Here is a 16,770-nt window from a genome sequence, read left to right on the forward strand (position 1 = left end):
CACTCCTAGGCACCGCGACACAGCAAGCACAACTCCTCTTCGAAACAAATCAGCTCCCTCGACGCCGCAGCACCGCACACTCAAAGCAACGCATCGAAATGCCGAGCGAGCGCAAGAAAAGGGCAACGCAGAACGGGTCTCGACACGTTCACCGTTCCTCGGAGCAGTGTTGCCACAGGTACAGATTATTCTGTAAAAGTACAGATTTTTTTCAACTTTTTAGTACAGATTCTGTACGGTACAGATTACAGATTTTCAGCAAAAGGTACAGAATGGTACAGATTTTTTGAAATTGAGAAAAAATCATTAAAATTCAAATTTAAAACATTTTGAATACTGATATTTTTGTTTTTAAAGTTCAGAAATTGGTAACAGTATACTCAAATTAAGTGTTTTTCATAGTTTAGCCTGAATGTAATGCTCTTTTTTGTGTATTTTAAGCGATTTTAAATCAAATGTGGTTCAAATTTGGTACAGATTTTGGGTACAGATTTTTCGAATATCTGGTACAGATAAAAAAGATTTTTGAGCCTCCGGTACAGATAAAAATGTGGCAACACTGCCTCGGAGCAAGCCAACTCCTTCGCCGCCGCAGCACCGCTCACACACAGCAAAGTCTCGAACAGTCGAGCAAGCGCAAGGAAGGGTAACGCCGAACGGGTCTCGACACGTCCACCGTTCGACCGCCAGCGCCGTCTCGAAGAAAGTCACACACTCGGTGCCGACCGACACTCGGGTTGGACGAAGATACACGAAAACCAACCGATCGCCTCGCTGATCAGGTTGGATAACACAGTTCGGTTCACGTTCAAGGAAACTACTTTTACGATCCGTTTTCGTTGAATGTATATTTAAGACTGACTGAAAAAATGACAATGGGTATTCTTATATTCATTTAACTTTGTCGATGAATGCCTGCCGTGTACGCTGTTGGCTCCGCCCACATGGAGCACATACCGCTGGAAAGCATCTCGCTGTTGTCGTCGTCGCTGATATTTAAGCAGAAGGTGGAATGGAACTCGTATCAGTTTGGTCTGCACGCGCTTGGCGCGTACAGTAGATTTAGTTTCACAACTGTTGTGGGGTCATTCCAGCACCACACCCCAGTTTGGCTTTATTGGGATCGTTTAGAATTTCTTCCCCGCTTAGAATAATTTCCCAATTGTTCTAATTTTAAGTTGATTTTCGTAACTTTAGTTACATATAGACACAGCCACTTTGAAGACGGATAGAGTCTTGTAGAAATCATGTAGGTCGGTTCATTCGTGCAATCGGCTAATACCTCAAAACGAATTGAAACTTATTTTTACATATAGAGATGTGTGTTGCTTGACGTAGAAATTGACGTAAGAATTTCTGAAGTATTCAATGCAGTATTTCCACAGAGAACAGACGTCCAAGCTCATGTAGTGCTGTTGTGTAAATCATTGCAACGGTTGTTTTGAAATAACTGGGAATGTGGCCATTATGCGGCGCTGTCAAATTTCGAATCGGGGTACAAATTTGCCGTTGTTTTACCTTTTGGCGCTAGTGTCACCAAGTGTGCACCCTAGTATAGTTCCACCTAGAGAATGTGTTGTTTTTATACCGCATTTAGTTCACCACTGGACTGCGAACTGCGACTTCATAAGTGCGAAAACGTAAATAAAAGTGCGCGATTGCATCAAATCAGGTTGATGTCTTCGGCGCACTATTTCTTCAATCTTTGGTGAACAAGTGCTCTGAAGACACCGAGTTGATTTGATGCAATCGCGCACTTTTATTAGCGTTTTCGCACTCGTGAACTAAATGCGCTATATTTGGAAAACAATAATTGAATTCTTGTTCAACTTGTTTCTTATTAAAAATAATGAAACTAATTATCAATGGGTTGCTCAAATTTTGTTGCTGGGTTAGTGAAATAATCATAAACATCTTGTTATTTAAGCAAATACATCTCAGAATCTGAGTAGGAAAATTTAAAGGTGCGCTAGTGAAAAATTTCTTCAGAAAGCGCCATCATGGCGTCGAAACAAGTTTTTGAGTGGGAAAGTCACCGTTGATGTCGCTACTGAGCTTGTTTTTTTCTTCACACAAGATTTTCAAGCAATTTTGTTCGAGCATGTTCGTCTGTTCTCTGTGGTATTTCATACACACTCAAGTGAGCTCGATAGACGCCGGCTGAGTTTCGGAAAAACATGGTTTCTGAAATCTCGTTGAAAAACTCGTTTGCTGAATGCTTGGCGGGGCCAATCCCAGTAAAAAGCAAGCAAATTTTCCAACTATCGGAGAAAAAACTAAAGTATGTAAAGAAGAAGAGTTTTTGAAGAAATTTGTCAATTTTTTTCTTTAAACAACCAATATAGAATTTTTGGAAATGTATATCACTTTCGGGACGAACCAGCACAATCGTGCTGTTTTTCGGCATTGGTTTTACACATTTTTTTTCCAATTGTTTCTTCCTCAAAATATGTGATGTAAATAGTTTTTATGATCGAGTTATTACTCTTACTTGTATTTCTGAACCTCAGCTTTGATTGGAATTGTTTATAAAAAACACCGCAATAAGATAAACAAAAAGTAAACAATCACCCTAGAAGTTGAAAAAAAATTATCTGTCGTTTTTTTTATAAATTTTGGTTTAACCCAGGTATGCAGCGGTAAAAATCGATAGGAAAAGAGTAGTTCTGCAAAACGGCGAAGAAAAAGTGGTGCTTTGTTCAAAAGCACAAGATTTCTGGGTGGTCAAAGTGGGGCCAGCACAATTATGCTGTTCCGTCCCCAAGGTGGTCCAAGTTTTATCGAAAATTGCCTATTCTTAGGCGTTTTATGGCATAGAAGATTAATGTTAATTATTAAATCACTACAAAGCGTTAGTTTATAAAAACTTAGACGTATAATTTCAACTCAAGGAACACGATATCAGCTTGTACGAGTTTTTTTTAGAGAACTTTGCATATTTGGGGGAATAATAATTGTGCTGGTCCTAATTTGACCATAAAAAGTGCATAGGCGGATAAAGTAGCCGAAGTAAAGAAAGTTTTGTTCTAGAGGACGTTAAGTTTATAAGAGAAAATTTGAGAAAATCATTCTTTTATGGTCCGTCACGAAAGGGATATGTAGCTATTTTAAATACAATCCATGGAAGTTATATTGAACAAGTTCTTCAAGAAATTTCTGGGGAAATACCTAAAATATTACATAAAAAAAATGGTAGTTGAAGATTTCTTAGAGAAATTTTTCAAGAGCTTCTAAATGAAACTTTTCGGAAATTGAAAAAAATCTACGATTATTAATATTATATAAAAGTCCTTTGAAGTATTTCTTCTATTCTAATTCCAGGAAGATTTGTAAGGAATCACTGGAGAATCTTTGGAAGATTTTCCAAAAGAATTTATTAATTCCAAGGTTTAGGATTTGGCAGAATTTCTGAAGAATATCATGGAAGTCTTTATTATGAAATTCTCGGAGCTCGAGAAGCTTTAAAAAAATCAGGGAGGGGTATCTGAATCAATCCATATTCTCCATCCAGTTTTTCTTAAAGATCTTTCTTGAGAAATTTTGGAGGGTAATCCTTGGGCCTTGGAGGTATTTCTGATGCAATCTTTGAAGTTAATATCCGAAGGATTACAAGAAGGAATTCCTATAGGTTTTTTAGGGATTTCTGAAGAATTTTAAAAAGATTTCTAGGGGGGGGATTTATTAAAATCTCTGGAAGAATTTCTAAAGGGAAGATTTCTGAATAAATATCTAGAAGAAATACGAAATACCAAGGACATCGCCGGTCGAATTTCTGAAAAAAATATAATTGGAGAACTTCTGGAGAAAATCATTCACGACATTCATGAAATATTTTTCAAAAGAGTTCGTTATAAAAATTTATGGAGGAATCCAGAAATCTAGAGGAATTTTCGAAACATATGAATCAATTTCTTAAGTCATCCCTAAAGAAAATTTGCGAATGAATCCTTCGCTGATTTTTTGAAAAAATACGTAAAGAAATTTCTGGGTGTATTTCATTTCATTTATTTAGTTCAACATCAAATTCATGATAACACTGAATCTTTGCCGCCACAATACTCGATTTTCAGCTACAGCTCTCCAACGTCGGTCACGCCCAACGCTCGCCAGATCACGCTATATCTGGTCCGCCCATCGTGCTCTTTGCGCTTCATGCCTTCTTGTGCCAACCAGGGTTCTTTGTCCGGCATTCTTGCAACATGCCCTGCCCACCGTATCTGTCCATCTTTAGCCACTTTCAGGATGTTGGGTTCACCGTAGAGTACAGCGAGCTCGTGGTTCATCCTTCTCCGCCACACACCGTTCTCCTGCACTCCGAGTGCTTGCAGGTCCTCCTCGGGCATCGTCCATGTCTCGTGTCCGTAGAGAACCACCGGTCTTATTAGCGTCTTGTACATGGTACATTTGGTGCGGGGGTGAATCTTTTTTTGACCGCAGTTTCTTCTGGAGTCCGTAGTAGACACGACTTCCACTGATGATGCGCCTTCGTATTTCACGACTCACGGAAGATGTTCTGGGATAGCACTTTGTAGGCGGCATTCAAAATGGTGATCGCTCGAAAGTTCTCACACATTAAGTTGTCGCCTCTCTTGTGGATGGGACAGATTATCCCTTCCTTCCACTCCTCCGGTAGCTGTTCGATTTCCCAGATCTTGACTACTAATTGGTGCAGGCAGGTTGCCAACTTTTCGGGGCCTATCTTGATGAGTTCTGCTTCGATACCGTCCTTACCAGTCGTTTTGTTATTGTTGAGCTGGTGGATGGCATCCTTAACTTCCCACAGCGTGGGAGTTGGTTGATTCGTTCCCGTCCTTTGCTGCACCAACATAGTCATTTCCTCCGCTGCCTTAATCCCCTGTGCCTACATTCTCTTAGCCATTCAAGTGCTCGTCGAAGTGCCGCTTCCACCTTTCGGTCACCTCACGTTTGTCCGTCAGGAGGCTTCCGCCCTTATCCCTGCAGATTAAGACTTGCGGTACGTAGCCTTCGCGGGATGCGTTGAGCTTCTGGTAGAACTTACGTGTTTCTTGTGAACGGCACAGCAGTTCCATTTCCTCGCACTCTGCTTCTTCCAGGCGTCGCTTTTTCTCCCGAAAGAGATTGGTCTGCTGCTTCCGCTTCTGTCTTTATCGCTTCACATTCTGCCGGGTTCCATCCTGCAGCATTACCGCCTTCTCCACCAGAACCGCTCTGCACTCCTCGCCGAACCAATCGTTTCGTCGATTCCGTTCGGCTGCGTTGTTGATGGCTGCTTTGACTGTACTCCAGCAGTCCTCTAAAGGGGCCACATCGAGCACACCCTCGTCCGGCAACGCTGCCTCGAGATTCTGCGCGTATGCGACATCCGGTTGCTTCAGTAGCTCCAGATCGTACCGGGGTGGCCGCCGGTAATGTACATTGTTAATAACGGAGAGTTTTGGACGCAGTTTAACCATCACCAGGTAGTGATCAGAGTCGATATTAGCGCCACGATAGGTCCTGACGTCGATAATGTCGAAGAAGTTCCGTCCATCAATCAGAACGTGGTCGATTTTCGATTGCGTTTGTTATGGTGATCTCCAGGTGAAACGATACGGGAGGCTGTGCTGGAAGAAGGTGCTACATGGGTTCTTGGAAGCGGCGAAATTGATGAGGCGTAGGTCATTTTCGTTCGTCAGCTGGTGGGCGCTGAGCTTTCCAATCGTCGGTTTGAATTCCTCCTCCTGGCGTACCTGAGCGTTTAGATCCCCTTTGATGATCTTGACGTTGTGGTTTGGGCAGTGGTCGTACTCGCGTTCGAGCTGCGCGTAAAATGCGTCTTTGACATCATCAGTGCTTCCGGAGTGAGGGCTGTGCACGTTTATTATGCTGATGTTGAAGAACCGGCCCTTGATCCTCAACCTGCACATTCTTTCGTCGATCGGCCACCAACCGATCACGCGCCTCTGCATGTCGCCCATCACTATAAAAGCTGTTCCCAGCTTACGTGTGTTGCCGCAACTCTGGTAGATGGTATGATTACCTCTAAACGTTTGCACCATAGATCCTGTCCAACACACCTCCTGCAGCGCTACGACTCCGAACCCGCGGTTCTTCAGTATATCGGCGAGTATGCGGGTGCTCCCGATGAAGTTGAGAGATCTGCAGTTCCACGTACCGAACTTCCAATCGCAAGTCTCTTTTCGTCGCTGTGGTCGTCGCCATTGGTATCGGTTCGCATCCCTCTCTTGTTGATTTTTTGGTGCTTGTCTTTTTATGGCAGGCTCGCAGGACCTGATACCAACCCACTAACCCAGGTAGCTGAGCTGACCTTCCCGGAAGCTACGGGATCTGCATTGGCATTTCCCCCAACTACAGTGCTAAATAGCTAGGCTCAAGCTCCAGCTTTCGCTCCTGGAGGAATAGTTTAACAAATTCCCGAAGATACCCCTAACGTAATTTCTAAGTGCGGAAAAACTCTGGGTCGCAAACACTGCGCCAAAGGTGGATGCTCTAATTTTCAGCAAAGATTATCCTTTCTTTTTACATAACTATATTCAGAGATAAAAATGAAAACATCATTAACCTTTTTTTTCTCGGTTTTAGGGCGATTCTGGTGGACCACTGCAGTGCCGCATCACCAAACATGGCCCGTGGATTCTAGTTGGCATCACATCGTTTGGATCCGGATGCGCTTTCAAGAACTATCCAGACGTGTACACAAAAATCTCGTTCTACCGCCAGTGGATAATGAACACCATATCGAGCAACTAGTTGGAGGATAATCTCCTCCATGGATCAACATAAGTTACTGCAGCTGTTACCAACTAGGGCCTACAAAAAGTGCTCTAAACAATTAAATAATGTGATATTTAGTTTTAACTAAAGATACCACCAAAATTAATATGTGGGATGAAGTTGTTAAAATCAAGTTTGTTTTTCTGCAAAACATTTCTTACGGAAGCTATTCTTTACTACCAATTTCAACAAATTTCAGCAATTTATAGATAAAGAGTACCATGCAGCATGGAACACCAAAAGTGCTCAATAATACAAAAACACCATATTGATCAATTCAATTCGTACTTATGTCTTTCTCTGCACACATTTCATTAGGTTTGGAACTGCGACATCTATTGCTTTTGCAGTGTGAGTAAAGCGGTGATATTTTAAGAAAATAACTTAAAGATGAATCATTAATTTAGAAATCAACTTCTGTTAACATACAATGTACTAAATTATGTGACACTATTTTACTTCTTTAGCCATAATGCTCATATAGCAACAGCTTGTCATCATAACAGACAGCGGAAGCATTCCACATCCTTTCCCGTTTACTACCGTGTTTGCTTGAATGCATTCCATGTCCTTTTTTTCTAGTGGCCATTTGACTCCCACCATTTTTTATTCGTTCTTGTTAAGTTTCGTTTTTCATCCCAGATGTTGTCTGTTATTATTGTTTGTTAAATATGCGTTTTTTTTATTTATTTTTATTGCATTTTCCGCCAACCGAAATTGGTCTCGTTTCGTTGTATTTATGTTGAATTTTATTATAGCTTTTCCGACCGAAGCCGAGATAGTGGTGGCCGGTTCTTGTTCCCATGCACAACATTCGTGTGCGGTGTAGGTACCAGACCAGAGCCCTGGCAAATCCCACCAACTCTACTAACTGCCTCCCTCGGGAGAAGCACAAAAGTGTAGTAATAATCACCGCTCTGGTTGCTAATTTTCACGGATTATAGTGGCTTTGTGCTCTGATTTCATTGCCACGAGGCTCGCGGCGGTAGACAGTCAGTATATTTTGTAGATAGGGACCAACACGTAGGCAGTGGATTAAGTTGTACAAATGTAAATAACGAATGTTTTAATTATGTGTTTCTTGAATAAATACTTTTACCAAACGTCCACTGGAATTATTTTATATCCGAAAGTCTTTAATTTTTTAAACAGAGGTTGTTCGATGGATGCAAGAAATGTGCACTGTTGTAATGAGAACTCAAATGCGGTTAAAGCTTCTTTTTTCTCCTTGGCGTGCTGACGTCGGGAAGTTAATGGAAATGATTCAAATCTAAAACACCAACCGGTGAACCGTACCAGCAGCCTCATTTAATACTACTGGCATTTTTACACAAATATAAGTTAAATACATCAATCATCCCATAAACAATATGTTTTCGAAGAAATGAAAGAGGGTGAACTAAAATGTGGAGAGTATTCATATTCCATTTCCATTTCATACAAATTTTTGAAATGTGTGAAAGCTCATTACTTTCCCGGATAAACTGATACGGTTGATCAGGGCGACGATGGATCGAGTGATGTGCGTAGTTCGAGTATCAGGGACACTCTCGGGTCCCTTCGAATCTCGCAGAGGGTTACGGCAAGGTGATGGTCTTTCGTGCTTGCTGTTCAACATTGCTTTAGAGGGTGTAATAAGGAGAGCGGGGATAAACACGAGTGGGACGATTTTCACGAAGTCCGTTCAGCTGCTTGGTTTCGCTGATGATATTGATATTATTGCTCGTAAATTTGAGACGATGGCGGAAACGTACATCCGACTAAAGAGTGAAGCACGGCGAATCGGATTAGTCATTAATGTGTCGAAGACAAAGTACATGATGGCAAAGGGCTCCAGGGAGGAATCACCGCGCCCGCCACCCCAATTTCATATTGACGGTGATGAAATCGAGGCGGTTGAAGAATTCGTGTACTTGGGCTCACTGGTGACCGACGACAACGACACCAGCAGAGAAATTCAGAGGCGCATTGTGGCAGGAAATCGTGCCTACTTTGGACTCCGCAGAACTCTACGATCGAATAAAGTTCGCCGTAACACGAAGTTAACCATCTACAAAACGTTGATTAGACCGGTTGTCCTCTATGGGCACGAAATATGGACCCTACGTGCAGGGGACCAACGCGCCTTTGGAGTTTTCGAACGGAAGGTGTTGCGTACCTGAGAGAGAGGAGACAGCTGGCTTCGATTGCGTGCTACCTAATGTCAAGGAGGACCTGTCACAAACTGTCACCGAAAACCGAGCTAAAATTGCACATTAGTGGTGCGTAGTGGCCAAATATCCAAAAGATTTTATTAAAATTTGGCTCCGGTTGTTATGATCGCATATGTTAAAATAATGATGGTCAGTTTCCCTCAATCAGCGCAAAGAATCCATTTATTTTCCATGCTTTGTCGCAGCGAACTCAATATGCAAATCATTTTTGACCAACAATATATTTTCAAACCATTGTGCGGCGCACAAAATTTAAAAAAGAAGAAATGTAAACATCGTGGCTGTCAGTGAGCTGTCTCCTCTCTCTCAGTTGCGTACCATCTACGGCGGAGTGCAGATGGAAGACGGGACTTGGAGAAGGCGAATGAACCACGAGCTGCATCAGCTGCTGAGAGAACCAACCATCGTCCATACCGTGGAAATCGGGAGGCTACGGTGGGCGGGTCACGTCATCAGGATGTCGGATAGCAACCCGACTAAAATGGTTCTCGAGAGTCATCCGACCGGTACAAGAAGACGTGGAGCGCAGCGAGCTAGGTGGGTCGACCAAGTGGAGGACGATCTGCGGACCCTACGCAGAGTGCGGAACTGGAGACAAACAGCCATGGACCGAGTGGAATGGAGACGGCTACTATGTACAGCAGAGGCCACCGCGGCCTTAGCCTGACCGCAGCAGCAGCAAAGCTCATTACTTTCCATGCACACCTAGATGTTGGATTCACACATTGTTTCTATAAGATAGTTTAACGTTCATCAGTTAGCGAACAAAAAGGGCCTACGATTTCATGACGTAGCCGCCCCGAAAACATGGCCATTAGTAGCTCCTTCTTCCGGCACAGCTACCATTATTGTTATATCTGGAGACCATCTCAGTATACGATCTCACAAATAGACCACGTTTCAATCGATGGGCAGCATTTCTCTGACATTATCGACGTCAGCACGATAGGGCCATCAACGACGCAGCCGAGAGCACCGTCGGGTACATGGAACGGTATCGATGAACCAATGTGAGATAGTCGAAAGGTGGAAGCAGTACTACGAACACCAGAATGGGGTGGAGATTGCGAACACTAAGGATCAATCCTACCAACTTCCTCGCTGAGTGAAGCTCAACTCATCAAGATGGGCTCGGAAAATTCGGCCATTTGTCTACACCGACTGTTTGTCAGGATCCAAAAAACGAGACAACTACCGGTGGAGTGGAAGGAAGTGGTAACTTGCCTTAGATACAAGAATGGCAACAGGTTAGAGTGTGAGAATCTTCTGAGCAATAATGATTTTGAAAGCTGCCTACAATAATGTGTTATCGAAGATCATCTTCTGTCGTCTATCAACTTGCGAAGTTATCAATAAGCCGGCTTTGTCAATAGCCGGTTGACAACGGACCATATTTGCACCGTACGGCAAGTCCTCCAGAAACGCCGCGTATACCAGGTCCCAACACAGCACCTGTTCATCGACTTCAAGGAGGCATACGACAGTAGGTATCGTCCGTGCACAGCTATGGCAATTCATGAAAGAAAAAGTCTGTCCCGGGAAACACTAAAAGACTAACACCACACATAAAGCGGGTTATGCTGGCTGTATTGCTGGCTATACGCAATACAGCAGCGTGCGATTCGTTCTACGCCTGAAGCAATTAGTACGCCGCACCGCGTTGTTCTCACAGGAGCATTGGAGCGAAGTCTTGCTAGTTGTTCGGCACAGTCAATGTTGCTTTCTAGCAGTTCACAAAGAGCCTCTGTTAAATATCGACATTTTGAATGACGCTTACGTCACTTTGCAGAATTACGGCAGTGTAGGTGCATTCTCCTTGTTGTTGCCAACGTCAGAAGATCGATTAGTGCACATCGATTTCACAGCGCAACATTTTTTTGTCTCAAGAGCAAACTTATGTGTCTCCGAAGGATTTTGGGCCGCTGAATCCGAATCCGGGCTCAGATTTGCTCCAACACGTCACAATTTTGAGCTATACCTCAATTTATAGGGCAAAATATGCGATTTTAGGCTTTTTTGACTGCAGGCCAATAAGCCTGGAAATATTTTTTTTAAGCAATCAAAAGGTTAATTGATCAATTAACATCTAAATTAAGGACTCATGCAAAATATTTCGTTTTACCTAATAAAATTTGATAGATATAAGCATTTGATGTTAGTATGAAAACTTGCATGCAACTTTTGGAGGGTGACTTGTATGGGAAATATCGCACCTAACATAAATCGTTTAAAACTATCAAATTTGATTAGGTAAAATGAAATATTTTGCATGAGTCGTTAATTTAGATGTTAATTGACCAATTAACCTTTTGATTGCTTAAAAAAATATTTCCTTGCTTAATGGCTAGCTGTCAAAAAAGCCCAAAATCGCATATTTTGTCCTATAAATTGAGGTATAGCTCAAAATTGTGACGTGTTAGAGCAAATCTGAGCCCGGATTCGGATTCAGCGGCCCAAAATCCTTCGGAGACACATAAGTTTGCTCTTGAGACAGACAAAAAGTAAATTTTTGTTACGCTGTGTTTTCGTAAGGCAGAAGGCGATTTCTGTCTCTCCTCGGAAATCTTCGAAATGCAAACGCCTTCTGGATACGTTCAATCCGGTTGATTTGTGTGGCATGATATAAACTCCAAACAACTTCGCTGTATCCCAAAATCATGCGAATCAAGCTAACGTTGGTTTTTAATCCCAAGTTTGAATCCCTACGTTCAAGAGCACTGTTGTTGAGGATTGTTGTGGGTTGAGAGTTGAGGATCTGAATCTGGCAGCGTTATTTTTGAAAAAAAAAAAACTCCTAATGTATATTATCATTCATGCACTACTACTATGTGTAAAACGCTAAATGGTAGCAGTGATTGCCATGATATTGATAATCGTCATTTTTGGAGAGACCGTTGCTTCCGGGAAGGTAAGTGCAGAGTCGGTTGATGTTAAAGTCCACCGCCTTATGAAAGAAAAGGAATGGTTTGTGCAAAATTTTTAAATTAATCCTTCCATTTTTGCCTGGATTAAAGAAATCTGCCTTCAACTCACTGGCACTGAACAAACACTCACCCGGGATACTGCCAGAGATCGTGGAAATGTTGTCCTCACGCCACGATTCAATACCATGGGCCCCTGTCTCCTATGGCCAAATCGGTGACGAACGACGAGCTCATCGCAATCACGAATTGCTTAAGTTGAACAAGGCTCCGGGTACGGACGATATCCCGACATTAGCCATCAAGACGGCCATCGAGTCCTACCCTGACATGTTCAGAATGGCTATGCAGATGTACCTAGACCGTGGCGAATTTCCAGAGAGGTGGAAAAGGCAATGATTGGTTCTACTGCTCCCGTCTTCTGGACACCACTGGGAAACTGCTGGGACGGATCATTCTGTCGAGGCTGATGGTCTATATCGCGAAAGCAGATGACTCTGGCCTCTCGGATAACCAGTTCGGCTTCCGGAAGGCGTATGCCGGATACTGGAAAACTCCTTCCAGAAGAAGGTGCTAATCTGTACCACCGAGCAAGGCAAGAGGGATTAGAACATTACCGTGGGGGTACATCAGGGCTTCATCCTGGGCCTGGCCCTCTGGAACGTGGCGTACGATGGCGTATTGAGGCTTAAACCTCCCCACCAGGCGTAAAGCTTATCGGCTTTTTCGATGATATTACTCTCGTGGTCAATGACTCGATAGAGGAAGAAAAACTGACAGCAACGCACGCAATAAGACGCACAGAGTGAAGTACTAGATTGAAAGTAATGGGCTGGATTTTTGTATGGTGAAATGATCAACTCTCCATTTCTGCAATGAAGTAGTGCAAATAGCGTAGGTACTATGACTTCTTGGTTTATTGATGCTGCTTGAGCAAAAGTTTAAGTACCGTCGTTGGGGGTGAGAATGGGTCAAAAAATGATACTCAAAGATTGTTTGTTAAATAACAAATGCAGTTGAAGTCGGAATAACTTTTTATTTGGTATGTATACTATCCTATGTAGTAACGATAGTTTAGCAAGAAAGTATCACATTATATGAATTGCTTACTAAACTACAAATGATTGAAAATTGACCCAATCTCACCCCTTAGAGGGGGTGAGAATGGGTCAAAGTATTCGAAATCGCCTATCTAAGAATATAATTTAATTTTATTGATCATATCTAGTAAACCGGCTTAAAATACAATGTAACCATGACGAATAAAAACTTAGGTAATTTTAAAAGATGATTAATCCACCTAAAAGGGCTAATACAACCGAAAAAATGGTTGAAATTTGATAAAATAACGTTTGTATGTTGTATCACTATTTTTAGATACCACAATCATCCTCATTTATAGTTTCAACTTCCATGAGAGGAGGGAGGGTTACAATGAGGGAGGGGCGCTTTAAAAGATTGATTGAAAAAAAAAATGATATTTTTAGTATACTGCATAAGAAATGTTTATCCAAACCCTCCTTTATAAACTCTTATGTACATGACCATTCGCCCTTGTATTGACAAAGTAAATCACTCCATCTCAAGATAGAGGGTCGTTCAAATGTTATGTTACACAGCGTTTCACATTATTAGACCCTCTCCCGCAATAACATTTAAACGGATTTTTTAATAAATTTTGTATGAGTCCTAGTACAACGGTAGGCTTATTTTTCGTTCTTTAGTATTTTTATGTATTTTATGAATGATCCTTATATGCCACTCTTAATTCATAAAGTTCAAGTTAAATACTCAATAAGCAATCACGTATGTCGCATCTCGACGTTTGTTTGCTGTCCGACATTGAACACAGAAATAAAAACAAAAAAAAAAACTTTCCGACATTGTGCTATGTTACCGCTACCGGTTGTATAGCCCCAGTATTTCCTGGGTCCCACTACCGTCTGATAGTTTCACGATATTTCCTTAAGATTTCAAAAATAAGTGAAGAAGAAGAACACTATTAAGTCTATTTTGTGAGCTTACGATATTGCAGAATAATAAAGATTAGCTCATGATTAGAGTAACTGTCCAAACGCATGGGTTTATTGTTATAAATGATTTTAGGCACTAAACGTAGGAACACACTCGCTTGACACTTCTTCGATATATTTTCGAAAAAAAGTGTTATGAAGATACGGTAAACATGGCACCACTCTAACGTCAAATGGGGATTGTATAACAAGTTGAATTTTCAATTAAGGTTATGTGCACTCAATAACTTGCTTGACCCAATCTCACCCCCATTCTTAATATTTTGACATAGGGTCGAAAATATTGAATTTTTAAATATAAAAGAGCAATGACAGCCTACTTTTTTCGTTGCATCAACCAGGTAATACCTACAGCTAACCACTTATAAGAAAAATTATGGTTAGGTACTTGTGTGAAACAGTACGAAGGAGAAATTTTTTCAGAGTGATTTACTAGTAGTTTCATCATATAAGTTTAGCCACAAATTTAACAAAAAACGATTATTGATAAACATCTTATTCTGCATCATGACGTGTAAAAACATCTCCTCTTTGAAATAATATAAAGTTTTCAATATAAATTAGCGATAGTTGATGAGCTGTTTCAAATTTTATGCTTCTCCGTTTTGACCCAATCTCACCCCCCAGACCCATTGTCACCCCCATCGACGGTAACTGTGTTGTTGAAGTTGCAAGACAATTACCCAAAATTTTGCTCAAGCAGCATCAAATTATGCAAGAAATCATAATACCCACGCTGTTTGCACCATACCATGTCATTGCAGAGATAGAGAATTGATCAAAATGATCAATTGCAAGGACGCGATATTGACGAACGCTGCCCATCCGGCCCACATGTATCGCCGGGCCGCCACAGTGGGATCATTCTGAAAAAAGACGATCAAAACCTCTAAGAGCCGTTAGATGACATTTTAGCATATAGGTGTCTTTGGAAGATATGTTCAGAAAAATCTTCTCTATTTTTATGCATATTCGCTGTATGGTAAAACTGTAGGGTGAACCCGAGCAAAAAAATATTTTTTCAAAATATTTTTTTAGAGGGTAGATGTCTTCAGCAAAGTTGTAGAACAAGTAATTTCAAACAACTTTACTGAAGACACCATATAGCTTGGACTTTATTTTTAGGGATAAAATATGAAAGTTTAAAAAACAACCTCAAAATCAGTTTTTTGAACTTTCCATGATTATATCGTAAAATTTCAACGTGATATGTTCTACAAGTTTGTAGGTACTACTGAAATACACTATCTTGCCGAAGGCACCAACTCTGTAAAATTGAAAATTGCTCCAGTAAACTATTTTTTTTGAATTTTTTCCACTATTTTCACTATTGAATATTTTTTGAATAGGCACTTTTTGGCAGCCGTGCTATCAAAATTTCAATGCTTTATCATGTCCAGAATAGACCAAAAGTTACTTAACAATCGGGTCTGATAAGGCACTTTGATTTCTGATGCTATTTTAATAGTCATTTTTCAAAGAAAATATTCACAAATTTCATACAAATCAATTATTACAAACTGAAAACTCACGAAAACTTTTCGACATTAATATTTGTTAATCCAAATAGTATTCTTGTTGAAAAAGTCTACATTTCTAACACTGTGGTTGACTTGACATTGAATATACGACAAAAAATATCGCTTTTTAAATTTTTAGAAGAGTTTTTAATACCAATTAAAAACTGTGTTTTTTATCTAATGTTTTATTGTAATTCCCAATGCATTTGCTTATGTTAAAATACATACATTAATCAATCAACTAAAACAATGATAACATTTTTTTGCATTTGCTATGTTAACATTATAACTTCGGATAAAAAACTAAAAAGGCATAAATATAATAAATGCATCTACAAGTTTTGTGTTGAAAATAAAAAAATAAAATAAAACGAGTGAAACATTGTTACATCACATTGAAGTAGCCAGTATTTGTTAGAGATATTCTAGGTTGTAAATCTTACGTCATGATGAAAATTCTTCACAGATATTTTATTGAAATAGTCTACATTTATTTAACTTGTTTTTTTATTCAGAATTACTACTTGGATGAGCTAAAAATAATATCGAAAGGTTGTATGAGACTTGTGAATATTTTCATTGAAAATTACTATTAAAATAGCTTCAGATATCGAAGTGCCTTATCAGACCCGATTGTTAAGTCAATTTTGGTCTATTCTGGACATAATGAACCATAGAAATTTTGACAGCGCGGCTGCCAAAAAGTGCCTACTCAAAAAATATTCAATAGTGAGTTTTTAAATCATCTAAAAATTTAAAAAGTGATATTTTTTGTCGGGTAGTCAATGTAAAGTCAACCACAGTGTTAGAAATGTAGACTATTTCAACAAGAATACTATTTGGATTAACAAATATTAATGTCGGAAAGTTTTCTTGAGTTTTCAGTTTGTATTAAATGATTTGTATGAAATTTGTGAATATTTTCTTTGAAAAATGACTATTAAAATAGCATCAGAAATCAAAGTGCCTTATCAGACCCGATTGTTAAGTCACTTTTGGTCTATTCTGGACATGATAAAGCATTGAAATTTTGATAGCACGGCTGCCAAAAAGTGCCTATTCAAAAAATATTCAATAGTGAAAATAGTGAAAAAAATTCAAAAAAATTAGTTTACTGGAGCAATTTTCAATTTTACAGAGTTGGTGCCTTCGGCAAGATAGTGTATTTCAGTAGTACCTACAAACTTGTAGAACATATCACGTTGAAATTTTACGATATAATCATGGAAAAGTTCAAAAAACTGATTTTGAGGTTGTTTTATAAACTTTCATATTTTATCCCTAAAAATGAAGTCCAAGCTATATGGTGTCTTCAGCAAAGTTACTT

At 40.2% G+C, this 16,770-nt stretch overlaps 1 protein-coding gene across 8 annotated transcripts in view; it reads left to right on the forward strand.

Moving 5' to 3' along the window:
* The window catches only part of LOC109432167 (uncharacterized), a 166,187-nt gene extending 159,170 nt beyond the window's left edge, over positions 1-7,017 (forward strand). For all 8 annotated transcript variants that reach the window (XM_029866945.2, XM_029866944.2, XM_019708485.3 and 5 more), the window contains one exon: positions 6,565-7,017. In XM_029866945.2, coding sequence (XP_029722805.1) covers positions 6,565-6,732 — 168 coding nt within the window. In that variant the 3' untranslated portion in view covers positions 6,733-7,017. The remainder of the gene's footprint in view (positions 1-6,564) is intronic.
* The last annotated feature ends 9,753 nt before the right edge of the window (positions 7,018-16,770 follow it).

Source organism: Aedes albopictus, chromosome 1 (assembly GCF_035046485.1).
Source record: "Aedes albopictus strain Foshan chromosome 1, AalbF5, whole genome shotgun sequence".
Lineage (NCBI taxonomy): Eukaryota > Metazoa > Arthropoda > Insecta > Diptera > Culicidae > Aedes > Aedes albopictus.